Genomic DNA, 21314 nt, shown 5'->3' with positions numbered 1-21314 from the left:
CTGCTGTTTCTAAGCAAGAAACAGAAGAAAGCAATCTAAAGTGCGGTAGGAATGCAGAGTCCAGAATGCCCTGAGGATGTTGCCCAAGATCTAGATACCCTGGGAAATAGAAGAATCAAAATGATTCTTGGGTTTTGGTCAGACTGGTAATGGGTACTTGTCTATTAGAAAAGTGCTCAGTGGTTACATCAGAAAGTCTGTGTATTTACTTTAACTGCTTCAAAGACAGAATAGTTCAACTACTACCTCAGGGATCGGTGCTGGGACCGATCTTGTTTAACATCTTCATCACTGACATGGACAGTGGGATTGAGTTAGGGTTTTGCCCATGACACCAAGCTCTGCGGTTCAGTTGATATGTTGGAGGGAAGGCATGCCATCCAGAGGGACCTTGACATGCTTGTGAGGTGGGCTGATGCCAACCTCATGAAGTTTAACCATGCCAAGTGCAAGGTCCTACACCTGTGTCGGAGCAATCCCAGGCACAGCTACAGGCTGGGCAGAGAAGAGATTCAGAGCAGCCCTGCGGAGAAGGACTTGGGGGTGCTGGTCGATGAGAAAATGAACATGAGCCAGCAGTGTGCGCTTGCAGCCCAGAAAGCCAACCGTATCCTGGACTGCATCAAAAGGAGTGTGACCAGCAGGTCGAAGGAGGTGATCCTGACCCTTTACTCTGCTCTCGTAAGACCTCACTTGGAGTATTGTGTGCTGTTCTGGTGTCCTCAACATAAAAAGGACATGGATCTATTGGAACATGTCCAGAGGAGGGCCACGAGAATGATCAGGGGACTGGAGCATCTCCCACATGAAGATAGGCTGAGAAAGTTGGGACTGTTCAGCCTGGAGAAGAGAAGGCTGCGTGGAGACCTCATAGCAGCCTTCCAGTATCTGAAGGGGGCCTATAGGGATGCTGGGGATGGGCTCTTCATTAGGGACTGTAGTGATAGGACAAGGAGTAATGGGTTCAAACTTAAACAGGGGAAGTTTAGATTGGATATAAGGAAGAAGTTCTTTCCTGTTAGGGTGGTAAGGCACTGAAATAGGTTGCTCAAGGAGGTTGTGAATGCTCCATCCCTGGCAGTGTTCAAGTCCAGGTTGGACGAGGCCTTGGGTGTTATGGTTTAGAGCGAGGTGGCCCTGCCCATGGCAGGGGGGTTGGAACTTGATGATCTTAAGGTCCTTTCCAACACTAACTATTCTATGATTCTATATCAATCCCAACTACATCTGAGCATTCTGCAATAGTCTAGTTTCAACTTTCAAAAATAATAGTTTATTAAAAATGAAAATATCATTAAATATAATAATTTAAACTACTTGGAATAGTTGCCCCTAAGGAAAATATTTCACAGTTATATCAGTCATATAGTCTAGATCACAAGATTTGCCAGGAGGACAAATATCAGAGTTGTGCCTGGATGCAGTCAGACATGAAAGGCATCCTATCACTGCCAGGTTTTCTGCCAGAAGATAAGGTAATATATTTCTTAACATTATTTTAGTTTTTGTCATGATAGACGCAAATAACTATTTTACTTGAGAAAAGCACCTAAGATAGAAATAGCTGTCAAAGTTGTGGAATGTTATCAGAAATAAGTTTCTGAAAAATGAAACAGCTCCAGAGGTCCTTTCCAACCTCTGTTATTCTGTGATTTGTCACACTAGTAGTCTTCCATCTGTAAATATAATTGTTACTTCTGCTTAAAATAACCCCCCAATTTATCACTTAGTTCTCAATAGCACTGGCATCCTCTTGTCTTCTTTTAAAGTTGTATATGTATAAATACATAAATAAATAAATATATATATATAAATGTATATATAGATGTATAAGTCTAAAGTTTTATATGTCCCTGCCCATGGCAGGGGTGTTGGAACTAGATGATCTTAAGGTTCTTTCCAACCCTAACAGGAGCCTGAAATACGATTTGTGCTATACCAGGGATGAGTTAAATTTCTAAATTATGTATGTAGCTTCTGGATAAAAGTTAGATTTTGTGTAATGGAGGAAGACAATGCTTAGACAGGGGCATGCCTTTGTGTAGAAATTACTTTCTACAAGCTGCATTACAGGCATATTTTTAAAGCAAAGATCAGACTGATTGCAAAACAACTTACTATACAAAAAGTGAGCAAGCAAACACATACTTAGAGCAAACTGCAATATGAAGCACAAGTACCTTTACCAAAAGTAAATCCCTTGATATGCCTCATTTCAGTTATAACAGCTACTCATTGTAAAAACAGTATGACTCAACTTTTTACTATATCCCTGATATTTAAACATAAATTTCAAATTTCACCACCACTTTACTGACCCTTAACACTAAAGGTCTTTTTCTGCTGCACTTTCATACATTTCCTACCTTGGAACTGAGCATTAAACCCCTTTCGTCGATGGTTGCTGTCAGACGTAAAATGGAGTCGTAACCAGTTCTTACTGCTGATAACAGGAGAAGGTAGATTCATACCAGTCAACCTGGAAAAAGGAAAAGAAAACCTGGTATAAATCATGGAAAATTCATTTGCTACTTAGAAGAAAAAAAATAAAAATAAACAAAAAAAAAAGCCAAAACATACTGCTGTACTGTTTACAATGTATTTGACAACAGTGATTCTTTGTCATCTATTTATTACTGGTTAATTTAGTATTATCCTGGGATAAATGTCTGCTTGTTTCCCATTACAGCTATTTATTTTGCAGTCAAAACTTCTATGTCCAACTTACTGTTTTGTGAATTAAGGAAGAAAAGCAGCCTTGTGAGTGCATGTGTTCGTGCATGTAATGCTTCTGAAACTGGTTTTAAGGCCTAGCATGTTACAGCCTTATTTGGACAGAAGTGATACTAATATAAATTATATTAACCAGTTTTTTCATACACACACACACATACTCATGTATATATGTTATTTGGGCATTTTCTGAAATACTCGGTTTGAGTGGTCATCTCCAGTACTAACACAAGCCAAGCCCTTAGCTTCTAACATCAGGGAGTTAATATTGTTTGTCGCTTGGACAAGTGACAAGATTGAATGATCTGTGCTAAACAGCATTTGAAGCCATGCACTGAATGAGGAGTAAAAGAAACATGAAACAGCTGTTCATCCACTGATTATCTATCATTTAGTGACCTGTTAAAGAGCAATCCCATGGAAAAAAACAGACAAACAAAAATAACATTATTTTTCAAATAGCATCATATAAAGAGGGGCTGGCCACTTGGGAGAAATATAGAAGAGTTGTTAGAGGATGTAGGGAGGCAATTAGGACAGCTAAAGCCTCCTTGGAACTTAATCTTGTTAGTCGGGTTAAGGACAATAGAAAGGGTTTCTTCAAATACATAGCAAATAAAACTAACACAAGAGGCAATATAGGCCCACTGCTGAACAAGGTGGGTGCCCTGGAGACAGAGGATATAAAGAAGGCAAAGGTGCTGAATGCCTTCTTTGCCTCTGTCTTTACTCCTGCAGACTCTCCCCGGGGCCCCAGATTCCTATTGCCCCAGAAGGAGTCAGGGCAAAGGAGGAGTTTGCTTTGGTAGATGAGGATTGGGTTAGGGATCAGCTATGCAATCTGGACATCTATAAATCGATGGGTCCGGATGGAATGCATCCACGGGTGCTGAGGGAGCTGGTGGAGGTCATTGCTCGGCCACTCTCCATCATCTTTGGTAAGTCGTGGGAAATGGGAGAGGTGCCTGAGGATTGGAGGATGGCAAATGTCACACCAGTCTATAAGAAGGGCAAGAAGGAGGACCTGGGTAATTATAGTCAGGTCAGCCTTACCTCCGTCCCTGGAAAGGTGATGGAACAACTTATTCTTGACACCATTTCTAGGCATAGCGAGGATGAGGGGATTATTAAGAACAGCCAACATGGTTTTATGAGGGGGAAGTCATGTTTGACCAACCTTATAGCCTTCTATGAGGAAGTGACTAGGTGGAAGGATGATGGTAGAGCAGTAGATGTGGTTTTTCTTGATTTCAGTAAGGCATTTGATACTGTTTCCCACAGCATTCTCATAGATAAGCTAAGGAAGTGTGGGCTTGACGATCAGGTAGTGAGGTGGATCAAGAACTGGTTGGAAGGAAGAAGGCAGAGAGTTGTGGTCAGTGGTGCAGAATCTAGCTGGAGGTCTGTGAGTAGTGGAGTGCCTCAGGGGTCAGTGCTGGGACCAGTGCTGTTTAATATTTTCATCAACGACCTGGATGAGGGAACCGAGTATACTCTCAGCAAGTTCGCTGATGACACTAAACTGGGAGGAATGGCTGACACACCAGAAGGCTGTGCTGCCATTCAGTGAGACCTGGACAGGCTGGACAGTTGGGCGGGGAAATATTTGATAAAATTCAACAAGGGCAAGTGTAGAGTCTTGCATCTGGGGAATAACAACCCCATGTACCAGTACAGGTTGGGGACTGACCTGCTGGAAAGTAGCGAAGGGGAAAGGGACCTGGGGGTCCTGGTGGACAGGAGGATGAACATGAGCCAGCAATGTGCCCTTGTGGCCAAGAAGGCAAATGGCATCCTGGGGTGCATTAGAAAGGGTGTGGTTAGTAGGTCAAGAGAGGTTCTCCTCCCCCTCTATTCTGCCTTGGTTAGGCCGCATCTGGAATATTGCGTCCAGTTCTGGGCCCCTCAGTTCAAGAAGGACAGGGAACTGCTTGAAAGAGTCCAGTGCAGAGCCACAAAGATGATTAAGGGAGTGGAACACCTCCCTTATGAGGAGAGGCTGAAGGAGCTGGGTCTCTTTAGCTTGGAGAAGAGGAGACTGAGGGGTGACCTCATCAGTGTTTACAAATATGTAACGGGTGGGTGTCATGATGATGGAGCTAGGCTTTTTTCAGTGATATCCAGTGATAGGACAAGGGGCAATGGGTATAAACTGGAGCATAGAAGGTTCCACGTTAACATCAGGAAGAACTTCTTTACTGTGAGAGTGACAGAGCACTGGAACAGGTTGCCCAGGGGGGTTGTGGAGTCTCCCACATTGGAGATATTCAAGGCCCGCCTGGACAAGTTCCTGTGTGATGTACTCTAGGTTACCCTGCTCTTGCAGGGGGGTTGGACCAGATGATCTCTCGAGGTCTCTTCCAACCCTTGGGATTCTGTGATTCTGTAATGATGCATCTACCTCAGGGCTTAGAAGGAAGATTGCACAGGGAACCTCAAATCTCTCATTTTTGCGTACTAGATGTTGCACCGTGCTCTGTGGAATGAGGCAGGCTTCCAAGGAATTCCTGGCACCTCTTAATGGCCTCATAAAGAACTAAAGGGCCAAGTTTTTAGAGCATTATAGCTATATTAGCACCATACTACACCTCTGCTGATAAACAATTCTTCTCACAAGAAATAATGAGAACTAATTAAACCATCTCCACTATTGTCCTTCTAAATCTGAAGGCAGCCAGGCTGCAGCAGTATCAGAAACAGCAGTGGAAGCTCTCTTACTGTCGAATATTTGGGGGAATAGATAAACTTTTTTATATTTTATTACTTCGAGTGATGTTTTAATTTTGATTCTTATTCCATAATTTCCTCACATACATACTAATCCACTGTTTATACAAGTAATAAGGCATTCTGCTTTCATGCAGTCTTGAAGGAGCAATGTTTTCCTTATATCAGATATCAGATATAGAAGCAGAATGCCCTTTGAAGTATCTGTAGCATTACAAAGAGATTGTGAAGGATTTATTAAAATTACTGCTAACAGGTGTGTCACTAAAACACTTATTTTCTAGCTAAAATTTTCCCATAGTTATTGCTTGACTCAAATTCAGGTATAGCAAAGCTATATTTCATTAAGAGAACCAACTAACGGAAAAACAATTTGGGGTTTCATTGTGAATTTCCTAAGAAAAGAAAATAAGTAATGTTTTTGTCTGAACAAATAAACCAAATGTTGTTTCTTTCATAAGGTTCTTAACATTGTTTTGACTATAACCAAGAGGTAATATATTCTTCTCACAAAACACTACTCATACTTCATTTCCATGAAACAAAAAAATGCAAGAATGAAAAAGAATTGGAGAGGGTTTTGTCAAATCATTTACCCTTATCCTTCTAATTTAGCTATTTTCCCCATTTTGTATTCAGCCAAATATCTGTATGTGGATGAATTAACGTTATTTTTTCCAAAATACAGTAAAATAATACATCAAATTAATTTAATCAAGTCTACAATGAGATTTGAAAGTATAAGCTCTATAAACTCTAGTTAAGATTAAAATAATAGAGACCTTCCAAAAAAGCCTTCTATGCATCAGTTTGAATACTTCTACTATTTCTGTATTCATCTAACTGCAGAAATATTCATATTTTATATATTTATTTATATTTTTATTTTGGAAATAGCATAAAACATTTACTGAGTTTCTGTAACAGGTCTCTGGGTCAGGAACTGAAGAGAGAAAACTGTACCCTAATTTTCAATTTAGAACTAACTTCAATTTTGAAATCCCTTTAGCTAAAATGCTTATACGAGCAGTTGTATACTTACATGTCAAAGCAAGAACTTCCAAGGATTATCATTTGCTACTTGTCAAAATAGCAGGAAACATTTAAAAAAGGGATGAAATATGATGGTTGCAGCAAATACATGAAGACAATCTGTGACCTTATATATATTCTCTCTAAATGTATTATATATATTCTATGTATAGCTTTATAAGTTGCATTAGAAGACACATGTGACATTGAAACATGCATATTGTGACTACAGCTTCCCATGGAGATAAGTTCCAGCAAGTGGCTGGTGCCTAAAAGAAGGCAGAAGAAATACATGTAACAGTTTCACAGGAAAGAATTTATATCATCTCTTCTTCATGGGAATTCAAAATAAAATACTATTTATAACAGCTAACTATCTACAAGGAAAGGGTTCAGAAGTGGGAGGATGGAGGGAGAAGGAGAGGGTGAGACATTTATCATTTTCTCATTTAAAGTAATTAGAGCCCTCCCTTCTTCACCTGTTTCCATAACCATGTGTAAATGATTGCTTATTCTGGATGCTGTGAATAAGTAGTTTGCATTTTAATTTAATATTGCTTGGGATAAGAATTAATTCATACGAGTGAATAAGGTTTAGGGTGAGCTCTTTTTCACCCTAATACTACAAAGACACAGGATCAGCTTAGTAAATCTTAACTTGCTTCTAGATATTCCCCACAGAACTGCTCAGGACAACTGGGTATGTCCCTGGGAAGCTGAATGAGACTGACAGCTGCTCCAAGTGAGTCACAAAACCTGATGAGTAACAGTAATCCAGAAGGCTCGTTGTACAGGAAAAATCTGATAAAACACCTTAAATCGTGAGGGACAACACATTGAGCTTGCCACAGACTTTTATATCAAAATATTTTTGTCAGTCTGGGCCTAAGGAAATAGCTCAAATGAAGTCCAAAATTCGTCAGTATAAAAAGGACAGAAGAAAGGAAAGCACATACAGATGAGTAAGGGAATAAGCCAAAGAGTAAATTCTTCACAAGACTGTCAATTTCAATGATTCAGATCCTTCTGAGTAGTCAAATAATGCTCCATTTTTATTTGATCTATTTCCCTATATATTGACAGTAGAAGATTTAAACATTAATAGAAGAGAGCTGTGAAAGTTCCTCTTCAAGATGCAATAACCAAACATTAAAGTCTATGTTCCATAATTGTGTTATATAGAGTTATAACTGTGACATTATTATATTCATTAAGTTTATTACTAAGTTCAGTGTACTATAAACAAACATTGGCCGGTAAACACCTGAGATATGTTTCCTATGCAGTATGAGTGCTAATGAATTTTGAAAATTTGATAAAGTTGTTATAGAATATTTTCAAAGTCTGGTAAAATGTTACTCTCTTCACTCCCTTCTCATGGCATTTAACTGTTACAATGAAACATGCTGATGACTGATCTATATAAGACTAAATTATTACAGTTTTATATAAAATTATTTCATGTTATATGTTTCTTCCATTAAAGTTTTAAGTCAGATAGTTTAAAATGGAAATTTAACCAGAAATTTGATGTATTTTTCCAAAAACGTTTCAAATTATAGCCTCCCAAAATACAGCTTAATTTTCTCATGTTGTCTGAACGCAAGTTTAAATGTACACTCAGAAGCCCTCTGGCCTTGTGAAACAGGGAAAAATTGATGGGCTACATCTTAGCTGCTGGCAGTGCAGTGGTCTCCATCTGGACTAGGCTCCCTCTGTTGTCAATGAACAAGTATTTGGTGAGTGTGTATCATCTGAGGTATTTTGGATTTCCACATTAGTTTGAGATAAACCTCAACTTAGAAATGAGAGAGGTAGGGTAATCAGATTAGTAAATATCAACACCTGAGTACCATACAAATCATACAAATGATATCATAATTCAACACATGGGACATGATATAACTCAAGAGCATTGTTCTCCAAAGATGACCGCACTTTCTAATTATTCTAACTTTGTGCACAACAACCCCTCCAGACTTGTGTATTTGCCTGTACCTCACACTGGATGTTATACCTGCAGATACTTTGTGTTTGGTTGAAGGTTAAAACTAAAGGCAAGATTTTTTTATTCTTGGTGTTTGGAAAACAGCTTTATTAAGAACATCTCTGTGTATTGTTTCAACAGTCTTATCAAATATTTTTCTTGATTACTGCTCTGATATTTGAAAACAGCACTCTGGATAGGATATTCTTTAGCTGGAAGATTATTACTGCTTTCAAGCTGATGAATAAAAGAACAATAATTCCTTATACATCTAGGGTTTTTCTGATATACAGTTTTCATTGTCCAGCAAAAGTGGAACATTAATTTCTAGGACACAGCAACCAATTAGATTTTATTATTCAATACAGTGATACTTAATCCAAGCCCAGAGTGCTGAAAGCCACTCTTCCATAGCTTTCAAGGAGTTCTTCCATTCAAAGCCAGGGAAGATAAGTGTAGGGTCCTAAAGTTAATACGGCAGCTGTCATGAAGGGAAATGAACATTTTAAACAACCTCCAAAATTATTAAATATTAAATTGTATTCTGAAGATTTTTTTGGGCAGGGATGTCAACATTTTGAAAACCACAGACTTTTTTACTGTGTTCATATTAATTACTTAACAAAATTCTCTAGTGTCCATACAGGGGAAATTTTAATTTCTTCAATAAAATTCAGAAACTACTTATCTAAAAAGAAGCTTTTTAACTTTCAGTGATTATGAGTTCTTAGTATATGATTAAGATCTAACAAGACAAATTCCAAAAGGCGGTTTTATAAATCAATATTCACTAACCATCAATCTTATTATAAAATAGTATTTACCAGTGCAATCCTCACTCTTCATGCATATGCTAATCTCCCAGAGCTGTTTATTTTTAGTCACGACAGTTAAGGAAAATACAAACATGCAGATTCACTTTTTTGTATATTCAGATGTAACTGTTCTGAAAAACTCATTTAAATGATGTAAAATTAAAGATGTAGTCTATTGCAGACAGATTTTTTTTAGTACATCAGGTACTTGCTACTTTGCTGAAAAAGTCTATTCTCTAAAACTAATACTTTTTTAATTCATAGATGCTAGTGCAAGATTTTCAAAATGAGTTAAACAAATAGAATGAGTAGAACTGCTTTCCCATTCAGTACAACTAATTTAGTTTAATTACTTTAGTAACTTTCTCCGTTATGTATTTTGTATTGGATGAGCTGTTCCCTTTTCTTGAATGAAAGATTTCAGATGACCCATTTGGCTTTTTTATTAAATTAAATAAAAAAACAAATCAAACCAGAACAACCAAACAAAAAACTCATGAAACAGAAATTTTTAGTTACATTTTCATAAGTCCCACAGTCTCTTCTGACCAAGAAAAAAAAAAAACCTAAACAAAAAACTCCAGAGTTTTCTGTATTTAAGAAGCTCAGTCCATGTAGGTGGGATATTTAGCAAAAAGTCTCCAAGGATAAATGTAAGATTATTTTTAAGAGCTCTGCTACACTGTGCTTTTTCTCTGCTTTTTTTGCAGCAAGTGTGGGGAACGAGTTTAGGATCAATCTATCTGACATGTTCAGTAATAAAAAAAAAGTCTCATGATTGTTGCTCTGTCTTCTTTTATGATCCTCTCTTATGGACCTCTCAGACCACAGATCAATGAAATCCTGTTATCTTACAATAGAGTTTAAAAATATCTGGAAAAGAACATAACTCATTGGTTCTCAACTGTAGACCAGGGTGGCAGGAAGTGCTAACAGACAGCACTTACTTAACTTACTGGGATAAGGAAAAAAAACCCCTGAACATATATTTCATCTTAAAAACTTGATCAGACTACATTTCTGTTTCATATTAGTACCTCACAAAACATATATATATATATATATATATATATACACCTAAACATCTGGTTTAGTATTATGGAGTTTACTAAGTTTCCATGACACCAGCCCCCCTCCCCCTGATACTCATCAAAATAGAGGATAAAATGACCAAGATGAGGAAATTTCATATATAGCATTCACTCTTTATGTGACACGAGAAAGGTGGCTTGTCTTCAAGGCACCTCTCATCATCTGAGGAAGACTTAAAAAAAATGTTGAGATTTGAATTAGCCTTTGAAGCTTTTCCTGCCAATTCTAAAACATATCTTCATATCAAGCTATGGCAAATGTTTACATCTTTAGTATATCTTGCCAAGCAAGTTTACTTACCCACATTTTTAACATGTTTTCCTTACATTAACCGTATTTATTTTATACTTACAGTTATATCATTATGTAAAAGCCTCTTTTTGTTTGGGCTATTTTTAAGTGACAAAAGATAACTTTATTTCCACCTGAACCACAAAATTTTCTCCCAATAATGAAGGTAATAGGGAACAACATGATTTTCTAGTAATATATTCCTAGCTGTTTGTTTGGGTTTTATCCCCTGTTTGTCTGCACACAGCAATTTAAGATACTATTTATCTGCAAACAGAAAAACTTGGGTGTTCTCCCACAAATAACATTTGGTAAATCCCAGAAAATAATGTTAAACAAGAAGTACCGTGCAACCACTATACTAACAGCAACTGACATTTAGGTAGCAAGGCTTCACAAAACCTTTCTCCCTTCTCTGAAATTTTAATGTAAATCGAAACAGTTTCTATGCTGTACGAGCAGTAGAACGTGACAAAGAATATGTATAATGGTTTGACCTAACATGGTTGATGCATCTTAAAAAACACCACTCACCAAAAACCCCACAAAAACTTCACCAAACTGATTTAAAACTTTTCCATGCTATTTTATGAAGCTACAGTATTTTACTTTAAAATATTGTTGCTATGTAAAGAAAGCAACAGCACGTTTTGCATGGGCTTCGGATTTACTATTTGGTAGCTTGTTAAGCAAAAGCGGTATCTGTTGCTTCAGTGGGGAAAAATCTCTCCCAAATGTCACGGAAGGCAAAATGAGCAATACAGCAAGTATTTGGTCAAATAATACATATTTATACCAGAACCAAAAAGATTCCCCAAGACAAAGTACATAGCCTGTTAATACAAGGTCTTATAGAGTATCAGGCAACAGATGCATTCTGGGTTTGTAGTATGCCCCTTCTAAATTTTATGTTTGCTGTATTTGCAAATGACAAAACCCAGCAAACATGGTCGTAGAAAAATAAAAAGGCCAGAGACTTTTGAGGGGAGGAAAGGTGGGAGAGGGAGAAACCCAGACCATCATAAGAGACATTTTCCAGAGATGCCATGGGCAGTCTGATTACAGACATAATTAAAATAGCATTACATACAGCCGGTCTATTGCTAATGTGAATTTAAAACAACCTGTGATGTTGGTTCTCTTGTGCAATTTGAACTATTGAGTGAATAGTGGGGTTGGGGAGAGAGAAAATTTCTTCCACCAAGTAGCTCTCAGAGTGCAACCACATAATAGCTGTTTATAATAATTCATATTCTGGAAATCAGGTGAATGTCTATTTATTTTGAAATTTGGGCACAGAATTTACTTGATTTCCTTACTGCTAAATGACACAGCTGTCATGAACTAGATTCTTGTCTCTCTAAAACTACACAGCAACACCACTTCCACCAGAAGGTTGTTTCTGTGTTCTTTATCATTAACACTTTTTTTTTTTTTTTTTTAATTTAACCAAATGTATTCTTGTTCACTTAGTTAACCGGTCTTGATCCATGCTAAGTGATCATGGAGTTTGATAAGCAATACTGCCCAAATCAAGCCTGCTCCCAAGCTCTTTCAGTGGATATTTTAGGGTTCCCAGTGAAAGTGGAAAAAATTTGCTTATCTCTTTCTAGAAGCCAGATGTCTTGTGGCAAGAAATAAAGTATTAGCAACAATGAACACCATAACACAAGTATTTTTAATGTAGCCAAGAGGCAAAACCTTTAAAGGGAGAACACTGAACAGCTTAGCTAGATATCAAGCCTGCTATTTTTAATTGCTGACATGATGAGTAATTTACTGTTCTGTCAGTTTCTCATGTATTTTGAAGGTTTCCATACATCTTTATCAGGTTTACTGCCTGCATTTGACATACTACACTCAGCCAACTTACTTTCCTTATACAACACATAAACCCAACTAATTCTAAGAAAAAATGCAGAATTCTAAAAATTATATTTATCCTGTAGAAGAGTCTGACATAGGATTAATACCAGATTTAATAGTATATGGTTGGTGTTTAGTACACTCTGTGCAAGTGGTTTTTTTCTATCTTCATTGGAGGCACATAGGGCTGTTACTTGTTGACTCAAGATAAATGATTTCAGATGTAATTTCTGAACAATCAAGATACAGAAGATCTTTTGTGTAGAGATATCCTTCACTCTGAACCAGGATCCATGCACTGCATTCTCAAGAATTTTAAGTTTATGTGTTATTGGTTCACTTTCAATCCAAAGTTTGACTCTATAAAAGCATTGCTATCATTTCCACAAAAAGAATAGTTTTTTCAAAGGAGTCCTGGGTTTCCTAACTCCTGTCAATACATTTTGATTAAGTAAAATCTACAGACATTTTTAAAAGTCCCAGCAGTGTTCAAAAGTACATTACTACATGTTAGTGTCATTTTTTCCCTTCCTACTGAAATCTTCTATTTTTCTATTGGCCCTCATTGTCCATTCTTCACCAAACACCTCATTTTCATTAGTGTACTTTCACATATTTCCTTACTTCTTCACCGCAGGACCAAACTGTCAATTATGTATCCTTCTGTACTCCCTGCCAACCTGAACATTTCATTGCAATTCTTAGCAATTAAACCATGTTCAGACTCTAGTTTAACCAATAATAGCAGCCTCAAATTATTGGCAGCTATGTAAATAGAGCGCTAAGTTTACAGAAAGCTTCAATAGGCAGGTCAGTAGAGGAGACAAGGGAATAGTGGGACACTCCATTAGAGCTAATGAGCTTGTTAAAGTAATTACTTTACATATTGGGTATAATAGTATCATGAACTTTTCTGATTCACTTTTCATTTATTCCTTCCCTGGGAAATTTTTCCATCACCTGTGAAAGCTCTGCCACTCACCAGCACAGAGAGAAGAAAGAACAACTTTGAATTGTTTTCACAGACAAAATGTGGTATTTTTCATTTTCTTTAAAGACTGAAGTCAGTTTTGACACATACCATTGCCATGCAGTGCAGTAGGCTGTGGTTCAGCTCAGGATGAGAGAAACCTGCCTGTCCCATGAAACAGATTTCATCACAAAAACAACATTCCAATTTCTGTCTTTTTGATTACTACGGCAGCAGAAATTGTGATCAAATTGTATGTGGTATATTTTGTGGCACATGATATCTATTACAGACAAAGAACAATATCTGGCAACAAAAGGAGAGTTTCAACATGCTAAAATTGCTTTTAAGAATAATAGAAGAAAGTTAGAAAGGCATGAAAAAAACAACCAAACAACACCACCACCACCAACAACAAAAAATCCCACAAACACACTCAGGTCTCTTATAAAGAAAAAGTGGGAAAGGGAAAAAAACCCCTTATGTAGTTCTTGCAGTTTTTTCTGCTCTGCGTGAAGGAATGCAACTTGATGTGGTTAGGGATGTAACAAAAACCTACAAAGACAGAACATTACAGTAGCACATCCAATGACAAGAGCTAGAGAAGTGATCAAAGAACACAACAATTAAAACCTCAGAACCCTCTGAGTCTGTGAACATTGATAGCCAGGAGATGACAAAAAACAGATTAAAACAAGATGTACATAAAATATTCAGGAACACAAACCAGTTGGGACTCAGAGACGGCAGCAGTAATTATAACTTCTGAAACAATGAAAGATTATTGCTAATTAAGAGCCGTGTGCTTTAAGATAGCCTTTAACACCTGTGAATGGCAATTACATAAATATATACCAATAGACAGCTACGACAATGAAACCGAAGATCAGTTCTAAAACTATAGAAAGCTGTAGACTACAAGGCTAAACTACTTGAGGACTGTGCTGAACATACATATAAAACATAGCTATTTTCTATTAAAAAATATATTTTGACAAATACAGAACCAGAAAGGACCTCCAGAACAGTGGAAAAATAGCAAAGATTGACAACTCATACATTAGGAACAACTGACAGATTATACTTATTTCATATTTGGGAGTACCCTTTGCAATACTATCGTAAGTTAGAGGAACAAAGAACTAGAATCTGACTCTGAAGATTACTTATTGAAAATATTTTTGCTATAAGAATAGCTATCTTGAATAAAATCTGAATGTAAACATCGATTCACCATAGATTTTCATGAAAGGAATTGCTAGATTTTATTAGGATTCAGTGTGGCATATTTCACAAAACACCACACAAACCTGACATGCCAAAAAAAAGCAGCTAGCTGTCAATCATTCAATGTAAGCATCACTGTCAAACATGGATACATTTTCTTGACTCCTTCTGCTTTTTCTGTTTCATGGGTATTCCTTTAGACAGGCAGATCATCAAACCTTCTAACATGAAATAAAAACAACAATGAAAGACTTCCCAGCTTGAAAAAATATATATAGTTTATGTAAAAAAGAAAAAACAACCAGCCCTCACAATTCTAGTAAAACCTTGCAAAATTCTCAGTAATCAAAATAATCCAAGGAGAAATAGCTTTGTATATCTTGACAGTAAGCAAGACTAAAAGGAACTACCACAAATGCACAAGACATCAGCTGGTCAATTTAACTTGCCTAAGTAAGATTTGATTATCAAGAATAATACAGAATTAAAAAAAACACCAAACAAGCTATGGCTTCCATTACACAATCATACCCTTAACACATGCAGGTTAAGAGCAGGAAATCTAATGAAAGGACAGTTTAACAGCAAAAGCTTCACGAAAATACCAGGTTGGAAAGAATGAATTTGTAAACAGATTTATTCAGAAAAGTCTACAGCTTTTTTTTTTTTTTTTAAAAAAAAAGAAGGTGGAAGTATCTTAAGCATCTAGAGCATGAGACAGCAATGACTCCAAATCATCTATTCACTCTATCTGCCAGTACACTGCAAGAACAAGAAGCCAACTGACAGGAAGCACATTGTCAAACACTGCTTGTACCTGTTCTGGGTGCATCATAGTGATTCAACAAGTGTTCAGTTACTTAAGTGCCTTAAGTGACATCTAAAGGTAGAAGGATTTATTCTTTCCCTCAGTGAAATTTCAGAACACCAAAATGAAGTGCTGAAATGCCACTGAAATACTTGACCCTCTTTTCTTGTACTCAATTTTCTTCACAGTGAAGTTTCAAGTTTCTGTGAAAGATAATGATAGTAGCTTAACTTCAGCAAAGATACTACACAATACCCCACCAGTCCACCTAAATTCCATTTGCCTGACACTGGCTGTATCAATGTGATATCTTGCTACAGGAACTGTTGTCTCCCCTACCACCGAACAGTTTCTTCCCTACTATTATATGGCTACCTGATTTTCTTTCTTTTCTTTTTTTTTTTTTGTTTGTTTTCCAGTCTTGCCAGCATTTTCTGAATAAATTACTTAAAGATCAACTAAACGTAATGCAAGTTAGAATTTTGTTTAACTCACTGTAAAGCTAAAACTCACAAGTACTGCTAAAACTCAAATTTGGCACTGCTTCAGTCAGGTTCTTAAGATATTTCTTCCAAGAAACAACTAGATTTCTCATTTAAGTAAGATCAAGCAGTTCAGACTTTATTCTGCGTCACAATATAATTTCAGTGGTTCATTAGATTAAAACTCGTGAAAGATTACAATGCTACAGGAGACTTTATGAAGTTTAATTAGCTTCTTTAAGCACATTTAAAAAAACTGCTGACACACCAGTAAAGTGTGGGTTTGTTATCTTTTGTGATTGTAAATTACATCCCAAAGCTGTTAACAGGCTACTAGTCACTTAAGTCAATTTCTATAATAATATTAAATTGTGGTGGTAATGAACACACAAAATGCCATTATCAAGTTCACAAATCCTAAAATGCCTTCAGTAATTCACTGAGATTGAACATACACTAGACCATTTCCCAGGTGCTAAGGATAATAATAAAGCACCCTAACTATTACCAACCAACCCTTTCAGACGACAAGTGGAAGAATGCAGAATGGTGATGTATGTCAATGGTGCTTTTCACATAAAAGAGATTTAATTCTTTTTGGTGATGTCCTTATGGACAGATCAATCTAAAAGAAAGTAGTTCAATCAATGGGTCTTTGTGTTTTGCCACAGAACAATTTCCTTCACAATGGAGTTTGAATTAGATATTTGCAGACTGTGCAAGAGGCTCTAGTAACTCTTAAAAACTTAGTGAAGATTATAAAATTGCCAGCATTACAAATAATCTGGAACATTGCAACAGCAGCTCCAACACCTGAAGAAAAGAGGACTGAGGTGTTGGGTTTTTTTTCATTCTTTGCATATTTATGATTATTTTCAAAAAAGCAGTGCTCACTAATCAGTTGTTCAATGCATGACCTCACAAAATCAATTGCTGTCTCAGACCTTTCATGATTATTACCAGTATTGAATATTTTCAGTAAGAATTGAATATTATGTATATAAAGTATACATATATATACACAAATGCATTCAGTATTGTATATTTTCAGTAAGAACTGAGATACTATGTATAACAAAAAATTGAGATACTAGGTATAACTATGCAACTATAAATAGAGTGTGTGGGTATATATACATTAAAAAAATATATAGTATAATATAGCTATGTGTAACTAAAGCTTCTATGCCTTTAAAACTGTCAAAGGCAATCTTGGTTGTGTTTTTTTTTTTTTATTCAAAGCTAGTGGAACACTAACTGTGGAACATGGTCCTTGTGATAAATCTTATTTAGGATTTAACTTTATAACCTCCTAAAATGAAATTCCAGGCTCCATCAGAAATCTCAGTTGTCCTGCATACCACTTTTTTCCAAACATGTTGTGACATAATATCTAATGCTTCATTATGTCTATAAAATCATTCAAAGGTCCTAAATTTTGATGTACCAAGAGCTGAAACCCTATTATTTTTTTTTTTTTGCATTCCAGAAATAACAATCTTGTATTCATAATCTTGATTGTTTACCCTTATCCTGACAGCAAGCTCAAAGCCATATTCAGGTTCCTAAACTGAAGAAACATTTTAGCTATCTGATATTCAAAATTTGAGCTTTTTTTCATTTGTGTATTAAAAATTTAGAATTGTAAATAAATGAGTAGACCTGCATATGTAATTTTCTGTTTATTTCTTTCTCATCTGTCTCCTATTTATTTAAAAAGCAAATAAGCAAAAGTAATTTTTGAAAGGCAGTCTTATATGGTTAATACATATAATACGTCAAAAAAATCCAAATAATATTGTGGTGCTTTCAAAGCAATTTAACTAAATGACGAGGTTAGTTCAGTGAAAATCTATGTTGCCCATGTATAGAAAGGAATAGAACAATGTAATGATTTGGTATTTATTTTATCAGGTTATAATGAAAATTATTCTGCATATGCAGGAGCAAAATTTAATGTACAGCACTGTATTTATGGAACCTGAAATTACAATGTCTTAACAAAATGGCTAAATTATTATGGTAATACAAATTATGCTTACATTTTTTTTTCCATTTGTATTAGAAATGGAGCATTACAGTATGCTATATTTCTTGTAGAAATGATGCTACAAATAACGCATTTTACTATAACTGCAATCATATTTCCCTTACCATTACTTTGTATTAAACATCTAACCCAGGAGAAATACCCTGTCACCCATACATGAAAAATTCTGGGGAATAACTCCTTTTACAGCAAGATTTTCCCATTGGAAGGAAACACACACCAGCATTAATAAAAATGAAGGAAAAAACAGATACGCTCTCAATGTTGCAACTCAGATTTAGAATGTCTGAGAAGCCACAAGCTTTTGTGTCCTGTCATTTTTACCTCTGCACCTAGATTCTTCTCATGCGTAGCAAACAACTAAGTGAAAAATAAATGCTATTCCTGTTTCCTGTGACCAGCTGAATACACTCACATATGGTATAATTTTACAAGGTAACTCTCACTATAATGTTACATCCATTTTTGTAATAACTATTAAAATGTGCAAAGTATGAGGTTTAGTCAAATATTCAGCACTTTCCCTACTTTTATTCAATGAAAAGGAACAAAATGTTATTCAGTGAAAAGGAGCCAATAAAGACAAAGAAACAAATGTCTATATGACACTCTTGCTAGGTTTGGAAAAAGCCAAATAGAAGCAGCTAGAGGATAATGTGCTGATCTTTAGGGCTGAAAAAAAAGAAATGAAAACCACTACTAAGCTTTAAATGGATAGTTTCTGAAAACTGGGGCTGCATAAGCATTAAATTTATCATAGACAATTTTATATGTTGATCTGGTTTTCTCACTGTTAATTAGAAAAGGAAACAGAACTGTGATTCAAAACTGAAGCACTACAGTAAAGCAAATAAGGACATCCAATGAAAAAGATGGCACATCAACCTGGAGATATGAGATAGGAGCAAAATGAAAATTCCATACAAGCGAGTAGTTTTAGATGAGCAAATGTCTATAACTAATGAACATACCAAAATTTTAAGAGTCCTCAGAGTAATAGACAGGACTAGCTACATCAGCAAAAAATTGAAATAGTAAGAAAGACTATACAATTAGTTAAAAAGAGAAAGCTTTCTGAAGATGAGTTGTGAGGTCACGTGACAATGTGACAAAGACAATATTAAATTTTTAGAGGTTTTTTTAAAATATTCCAGATGTACATTTGTAGATTTTTTAACATACAAATATGTTTATAAGATGCATTTTGAAATTGTTAAATTTATATTATATATAAGTGTAAATCACATATTTTTCAGGTAGAATCTCCAGGTCTTCTCCTTACTGAAGTGAATGCTTTTCGCAGTACGTACTTAACCTGTCTCCGAGTAGTAGTCTGTGGTGTACCAGATGAACTCAACTAGTACAATTTGTGGGCTGATTCACACTGCCAAATAAAGGGGACCATGAGTCTCATTTCCCCATAGTAAAAAACTAAATGAGTCACCTGTATCTTGGAAGAGTAGCCAAACTGAGATGGTATCGATCAAACATGAAAAGGACAGGAAGTGCTAAAGCACACTCAGCAGAGGGCATGAGTTTGTGGTGGGAAACACGGAGCTTGCTTTTGGCTGTGCTAAGCAGAGCAGCCAACGCACTGGGGGAGGCTGTTTTAAAGGGTTCCTCCCCCACAGTGTTTTCCACTTAACTAGTTGCCAGTAACTCCTAACTCAGCACGTGGCTCTTATGGTTCCCATTTGGAATAAGCTTTCATATCAGAAAAGACAATCCTTCCTGAAAAGGATGCAAGGTAAAGTATGCTTCCTGTGTAGTAGCAGCAGACAGTTTGTTAAATTAAATTTGTGGGGTCAAATAGAGATGATCTATCTTTTTCCTCAAAACTTCCCCAGCAGAACATGGGAAAAAAGGAAAAAAAACAACCCTGAAATTATACCATATGTCAGATAGTCCAAAACAGTCACACCCAGCTTTGTTGGACAACTGCTTATTTTCAATCCACTTCCCTGAACAATTGTGACGTCCTGTTGAGAGTATATGACTTTGTTATTTCCTTCTTCATTAAAAATCATTCTCAAGGGAAAATACTTTCCAGGGTCCTATTGTCCAGCCAGTGGACAGGAACCATTATGGAGCTGAGTGAAATGTGAAGTGAAAGGAGCATCAGAGATGAGTTGATAAAAGCTGACCACAACCTCCATTCCACATCTCCCTGCACCACTCAAGGCTGGGGGGGGTGGTGGTGGGGTGGTGGGGGGTGGTTCAGCAGAGGAGTCAGGAATGAAGAAGCAAAGTTGAGCCTGAGAAGAAGTTTTCATTTTTTGTTTTTTGCTTTTTGCCATCCTGCTCTCATCAGCAGTAAATTAAATCCATATTCCAAGCTGGGTCTGTTTTGCATGTAATAGTAACTAGTAAGTGATCTCTCTGGCTTTATCTCGACCCACGAGTTTTCTAATCTTATTTTTCTCCCTTGTCCTGTTGGGGGGGCTGGAGGGGGGGTTAAAGGGGTGGTGAAAGATCAGCTCTTGCATCCAACCAAGTTCAAGCCACCACAGAGGTGCACCGGTATTCAGTTGTGGCCAAGATAACGACAGCAAGGCATAATAAAAATAGCCTCGGTGCTGATCCTTATCTGTCTTCTAATACAGTTCTACCAGCCGCATACATCTACCTACATGGACGTTTGCTTTTGAATTTAACTGTGTTTCACGCTCACAAACATAAGGCAGAGGGAGGGGAGAGAAGGAAAAATAAACTGTGTGTTTCCTACAGGATTATAGTAAATCCAGCAATTTGTGATCGCTTAAATTGCACAGCGGGAACTGTAGTACTCAGATGAGCAGATACTCCATGTGACACACAGAGCTGCACAAAACTTACAACTCTTTAAGAACTTAAAATGTAATACAGCTCTTCAGGAAGTCAGAAATGGAGATAACTGTGTCCTACGTGTGATACCCTAAAAAATCATCAAATAAAACTCTCCAAGACTTGCCTTGAAATCTTAGAATGCAGGCATTCTTTATTGCAGCACTGGAGATATGGGGCTCTTTCCACCAAAGGTGTCTGCCTGGCATTCTCAAAAGCAGGCATTATATGACAGTAATACATATATGTTCATTCAATTTACTGGAAAAGCCTCATATATATCTATATATATATATTTAAATATTTTCTTGGAAATCATAAATAATGTCAGTGTTTTACCAGAGTTTGCTTCAATAGTGCCAAGGCTGAAGCCCTTTGTTCCATCCTGTTTACACAGACACCTATTCCACT

General features: G+C 36.5%; 1 protein-coding gene across 2 annotated transcripts in view; it reads right to left on the bottom strand.

Annotated features, from left to right (window-relative positions):
* CSMD1 (CUB and Sushi multiple domains 1) overlaps nucleotides 1-21314 on the bottom strand; it is a 1128271-nt gene that overhangs the window by 426289 nt on the left and 680668 nt on the right. For both annotated transcript variants that reach the window (XM_061354960.1, XM_061354961.1), the window contains exon 6: nucleotides 2367-2479. In XM_061354960.1, coding sequence (XP_061210944.1) covers nucleotides 2367-2479 — 113 coding nt within the window. The remainder of the gene's footprint in view (nucleotides 1-2366; nucleotides 2480-21314) is intronic.

Source organism: Neopsephotus bourkii, unplaced genomic scaffold (genome assembly GCF_033783945.1).
Source record: "Neopsephotus bourkii isolate Nb327-2 ecotype Australia unplaced genomic scaffold, CSIRO-AGI_Nbou_v1 NB_756, whole genome shotgun sequence".
In the NCBI taxonomy this organism is placed as follows: Eukaryota; Metazoa; Chordata; class Aves; order Psittaciformes; family Psittacidae; genus Neopsephotus; species Neopsephotus bourkii.
This window is presented reverse-complemented; position numbering and strand designations above follow the sequence as displayed.